The 5918-nt window shown below is 42.3% G+C and overlaps 1 protein-coding gene across 2 annotated transcripts; it reads left to right on the top strand.

Annotated features, from left to right (window-relative positions):
- The first annotated feature begins 2156 nt into the window (after positions 1–2156).
- LOC147435530 (xyloglucan O-acetyltransferase 4-like) lies at positions 2157–4570 on the top strand. 2 transcript variants are annotated; one of them, XM_086488578.1, is made up of 3 exons: positions 2157–2374; positions 3020–3300; positions 3399–4570. In XM_086488578.1, the coding sequence occupies exons 1-3, from the start codon at positions 2179–2181 to the stop codon at positions 4167–4169; spliced, it is 1248 nt and encodes a 415-aa protein (XP_086344704.1). In that variant the 5' UTR covers positions 2157–2178; the 3' UTR covers positions 4170–4570. The 2 variants fall into 2 exon arrangements, with proteins under 2 accessions (XP_086344704.1, XP_086344703.1); XM_086488577.1 differs by having other exon boundaries at positions 2180–2626.
- Positions 4571–5918: the final 1348 nt, after the last annotated feature.

The raw sequence follows: 5918 nt of genomic DNA, 5'->3' as shown, positions 1-5918 counted from the left end.
TTTATTTCTCACCACCTTTGAGCCTACAAGTTTGACCACTTACTTTTAGGCCCTACCATACCCACCATTTCAGTCCATATGGCATCCGCCCATTTGACCATTCCATAATCCCATTTTTAATCCTAGGGCAAATAAATAGGTCCTCCTAGAGCCCATTCCTTTCCTAATGCATGGTCTAAGTGGAACAAAAAAACAAAGAAAACTCATAATCCTTATAAGGATGCCCATTGGGATCACTCTAGAGGCATTCATGAGTCACTTGGCAACACATTTAGTGATGCTAGAACTTTACATACAGCTCATGTTTGCATCGTATATGCCATGTCCCATACATGGCATTCAAGCATCAGTATATAATGCTCTTTATAAATATGCATTTATTAAAGCCTACAACCTGCTTATATTTTCACTCCCTGAGTTTCACTCATACATATAAAACTCCCACATAGATGCCTTCCAACCCCCCCCCCCCCCTTTACACACACACACACACACACATGTGCACTATGTTGGCTTGGGTCTACCCTAGGAGCCTGGGTTCATAGTCTCGGTCGTTCTTCTTGTTTACTTTTTTGGTATATGAGGAGAACGGCCGGGAGTGCCCAAACCCGACTCCTAGAACAAAACAAAACAAAGTATGTTGGCCTGCATGCAACAACAAAGGAAAATATCTATATATAAGTGCCATTTTGAAGATATATTGCTTTGAATTTGAAAGGGGCTCTACATGCTTGATTGATCACTCTGTCTACTACCATCAAAATGCTTGGTCCCATTGATTTAACAAACTCATTGTAGAATTTCCATTTATTACATGAAATCAAGAATCATGAGTTCCAAAATGCAAAGGGTAACAACAAACTCATTGTACAATTTTTACAATAAATCAGAATCATGAGTTCCAAAATGCAAGGGATAACTTTGTTTGTGAAGTGCTGAGTGTTGGTTGTGGCAATCAAAATTTCATTATCATGCACATAGGAAGCTTGGAACCGGAGAAATTGAAGATTTAGATTCTGAGGTCGTTTCAAGTCCTCTAAGCTCTCTATTTTGTACAAATTGCCATAACCAACATAAGTAAATTTTTCCCTATCCATGGGAGCAGAATTGAAGCAAAGGAGCACAATTGAAGCAAAGAAACTGTTTGCAAAAGGAGTGATAGTTGGCAATTTGTCCATTCATCGTACCTACTAAAGAAACTTGAACATTTTTCATGGTACTACTTCTACACTTTGGACTCGAAAGGGGCTCTACATGCTTGATTGATCACTATGTCTACTACCATCAAAATGCTTGGTCCCATTGATTTAACAAACTCATTGTAGAATTTCCATTTATTACATGAAATCAAGAATCATGAGTTCCAAAATGCCAAGTGTTTGGTCACATTTCTTCGACGAGGTGGTTGTAGCTTCTTGCAAGTTTGCTTGAAGTCAAGAAGCACAACTTTGTGCATGGTGGCATGTCTATCTGAGAAGCACTTGAGGTTGTTTGCCAATCATGATCCCAATTACCCTATCTAGCATAGGAGTGTTGTAACTCATTTAAAGTCTAGTGACAGTAGCCAGTTAGGAGTTAGCTTTTTAGGTGTTTTAGTACGTGCATCTTGTTTGGAATGGACAAGTGCATTTCCTCCTATCTATGGGCCACAATCAAAACAAGGCAATTGTTTACAAGGAGGTGTTATAATCAAATCTTACAAGGAGGGATTATAAACAATCTATGCCCCTCTACACCTCTACGACAATCATCGATGAGAAGAGAAGTTGGAAAGCAACACAATCGACGAGAATCCGAACTCTCCTCATCTACAAGGCCACAGTTTGAGACGTTTGCAAAAGTGTTGATGGACACAAAATTGGTTACATAAGGCTGGGTTCAGACTGAATTGGCGGAAGAAACAAGCCTTCCTAAATCTGCTACCACCTAGTGTGAACAGTGTGGGTCGGAAGAAAAATGGAGGGCCCGGCACAAGAGTGCCTCAACTCCAACCAATTAAATTTCGACATGGAGGATCAACTCCCTTTTCCATTTTTCTTCTGCCGCCTAGTCTGAACCCACCCTAAGAACGACGTCTACAGTAGGATTGTGAATGATGGGCTCCAACAAAAACAATACAGGACCGCTACGTCTTGCTGGTATACATGGACATTCCACCCAAGAGTTAGATAGTATGATATGATGCCTTACTCATGTGGGCGACCACGCACCGGCCTCCTCCTCCTCCTCGTCCCCGCCACCCGCCAAATACCGTGCTTCTGCTTCGACACTCTCATAACCAACGACCCACATCAAGCAAAGAGCGCCCCGCCCCTCCCCCTCTCTCTTTCTCTTCCGGCGCACAAGACACACTTACTGCAGGCCCGCGAAAGAGGTGCATTTAACTCTCTCTCTCTCTCTCTCTCTCTCTCTCTCTCTCTCACACACACACACGCACACACACACATGGGTTTTGGCAACGTCAAGCTGCACTCGACTACACTCAGCTGGCCCCCTTTACTATTAATGGCCGGGGGCGCAAGCTCGCTGGTATCCCTGGCAATTGTCGCCTTCCTGCTTTCCAATTGCTGGTGGTCTCTTATTTTTTTTCCCCACACGCCAGAGCTTGGCTCCAGTACATCATCTGGTATGTGCTCTCGATCCCATCTTGACGTACTTTGCTCTAATGTTTTGCAAGTAGTTTGCTGTGTAGCTTCCTCATATTATTAGCATGGGCAATATCATGATGATCTAATTATAGCATTTAATTATTCGACGATTCTTGTATGGGTGCAATCAATTATTTCTTATCGCTAGGAGCACATTTTGGCAGGGAAATTTAGGATATCATGTATCTGACACATGTGGGTGCGCTTATGTGCGCATACGCAAAGATTGCACAGAAAAAGTATAGGAATCAGACTATTGTGAGTGGGTATTGAGTTACACATTCCTGTTTGAGCCAGAAGTGTTTATATATATAATTAGTTTGAAGATTCAAGGTCATTCAGGCCATTCTTATCTTGAAATGTCGATGCAGGACGATGCGACCTCTCACAAGGCGAGTGGGTACCGGACATTGATAGCCATCCTCTATACACCAACAATACATGCCAATACATTCAGCGCTCTCAAAATTGCTTGCAGAATGGAAGACCTGATAGGGATTACCTTCATTGGAGATGGAAACCCTTTGATTGTGAGCTTCCTCCTTTTGATGGAACCCACTTCCTCGAATTAATGCGTGGAAAGAAGTTAGCCTTTATCGGCGACTCCCTGGCTCGCAATCAAATGCAATCCCTTCACTGCATGCTTAGACAAGTGAGATTAATTCTCTTCTCTTTTGGCTGTATATGATTCTAAGTTTAGCCAATGCAATGGCACAGTTATTGACTTGGACTATATTTTCATGCATTCAGGCAGAAGAACCCATCAATCTTTACTCCGATCCCCATGAGAAAGAGTACAAATGGCTCTTTCCTTCTTCTAACTTTACGCTGGCAAACTTTCAGTCCCGATTTCTTGTTAATTACACGGAGCCAGAGGACGACATTCGCAAGGTTTACCTCGATGTTCCGGATATGGTGTGGTGGAGGGAGCTAGCGGAGTATGACATTGCAGTAATGTCGACGGGATATTGGTACTTCACGGAGAGCTTGTATTATGTAAACAACAAAGTGCTGGGTGCAAGCAAAGGGTCACAGCTTAATGTGACAAAAGTGGAGATGTGGGCTGCGATGGGGATTGCGCTAAGAAATGTCTTGAAGCAAATGTCAAACGAGTACAAAGGGATAATAGTCCTACGAACGGTGACGGTGGATCATTTCAAGAATGGCACATGGAGCACAGGGGGAGTGTGCAAAAGGACGAGCCCTTTTTCCCATCAAAATGGTGGCATACCACCCATGGATTGGATAAGCAGGAAAATCAACAAGGTTCAAATAGAGGAGTTTGACAAGGCTATGGCATATGTTGATGACACCTCAAGGCTCAAACTTCTTAATATCACATACAGTGCATTTTTGCGGCCCGATGGGCATCCCGGAACCCATAGAAGGCAGGAACCGGGCGAGCCTGTGTTTGATTGCTTGCATTGGTGTTTGCCGGGACCAATCGACACATGGAATCAATTACTGTTGCACACATTACAGCCTCTTGCTGATCATAGCCCGTCATCTACAAGCACTTAAAGGAATCAACAAGAAAGAAAGCTTACTGATCAAAAGAGGATAAATCACCAATGCCTTTGTCTATACTATGATTTTGATCTCTCTCTCTCTCTCTCTCTCTCTCTCTCTCTCTCTCTCTCTCTCTCTCTCACACACACACACACAAGGATGCTCAAGAGAGGCCAGTACCCCAAATTAGATGGCAAGCACCAAGTAAACTCAAATTGACTCAAACAAATGAGACTTTTCCTCAATTTCAAAACCAGGATTTATACCAAAATCTGAGCTATTAACCACAGTTTCACCAACCGTCCAAACTGCCTTTAACCTTTTGTAGACTATATCTCTTCAAACATTTATGACTACTTGTAATTTAGACAATTCTACAACTAATGAGGCAACTGCATTGTATTTTTGAGGTTTTTGCTTCTAGCTTAGTAAATAGTGTGTGAAACCACTTGTATGGTCTTGATCGCGGTGCAATGTGTACTTGAAAGAGGCATACAGACAGATGAAGCAAGACATGAACGCAAGGCACAAAGAGGAGAAAGGAGAAGACAATGAAGCTTTACTATGAGAATTGTGCACAAGTATTCTCTCTTGAATTGCTTATATGAGGCTATAATGAAATGTAATAAGAAAAAGGTGACTTTTCCCTCCAAAGTTTCCCTTTCATGGGTTAATGATTGATGGATGGTTGGATCATTGCCTCATGTGTAGATAGCCATTGCACTACAAGGCTCTAATATACATTAATTGAAGCATGAAACACTCATCAACAATTAGTGTTCTGTTCCATGGAAACAAAGAGGAGCTACTATAACGTGTTCAAATCAATGGCATTCTTCAACCCACGTCTTCTCATGTAACATTTAATGGCCTAAAATCTTTTGTGTAGCGGAATTTAGCATGAACATAGTGGGCATTTCATTAGAGTTGATTCCTAATGAGAATTACAAGAGTGCTTGGGTGGAGAGAGCAACAAAAAGCATAACACCTAGTTAGATAGCATCGACAATACTTTCAAAAGAGAGAGCAATTAAGCTATTGACAACAGTTGAGGACCGGATTTGCATGGAGCCGGTCCCCCCTCCAAAAGGCTTTGTATTATGGTTTCTCCCATCAAGAGAGACATTGTACAATACAATTCTTTGTGTTCCTTCAAGACTAGCTAGTGCAATGAAGATGGAAGCTTCATACACCAAGCAAAACACTTAATCAAACACAACTTGAATTATCCCCGTTCTCAGACCCAAGACCTCACACACCTTCGAAGATGGTGAGAGCTAGCAGGGTATGAGAGTAGATTGAGAGGAAAAAGAAGTATCTTACAAGAAAGAAGTACATCTCCTCACATAATCACTCATATTAGCATAGCTTAGCTTAGTAATTAGCTTGGTAGAGAAGATGAGCATGCATTGAAGCTTGGCTCTTGGTTGGATTTGCATCCACATGCCAAGAGAGTGTTGATGTAGGCTTCTATCTCACAAGCTTGGAGTAGGTGATGAGCTCTCCATTAAAGCTTGGGAGGAGATAGAGTATTTTCCCTTCACACATGGTCAAGTGTGAGAGTGTGTGTGTCAATGCCAAGCAAAAATCAGCCCCCCCCCTCTCTTGGGCGAGCCCTAGCTGCTAAATAAGTCTGGCTTTTGCCTCATTGGACCTCCCCAGGTCAAGCCAATAGGGATTAAGCAGCATAAGTGATAGCCTTCTGACATGTGTCCCCCTTTCCCCTTTTGTGAGAGCTTTAGGTAATTAAATAATTAAACT

Source organism: Adiantum capillus-veneris, chromosome 18 (assembly GCF_014529385.1).
Source record: "Adiantum capillus-veneris isolate H3 chromosome 18, ASM1452938v2, whole genome shotgun sequence".
Classification (NCBI taxonomy): domain Eukaryota; kingdom Viridiplantae; phylum Streptophyta; class Polypodiopsida; order Polypodiales; family Pteridaceae; genus Adiantum; species Adiantum capillus-veneris.
Note: the sequence above shows the minus strand (reverse complement) of the source record. Positions and strands in the feature narration are given on the sequence as shown.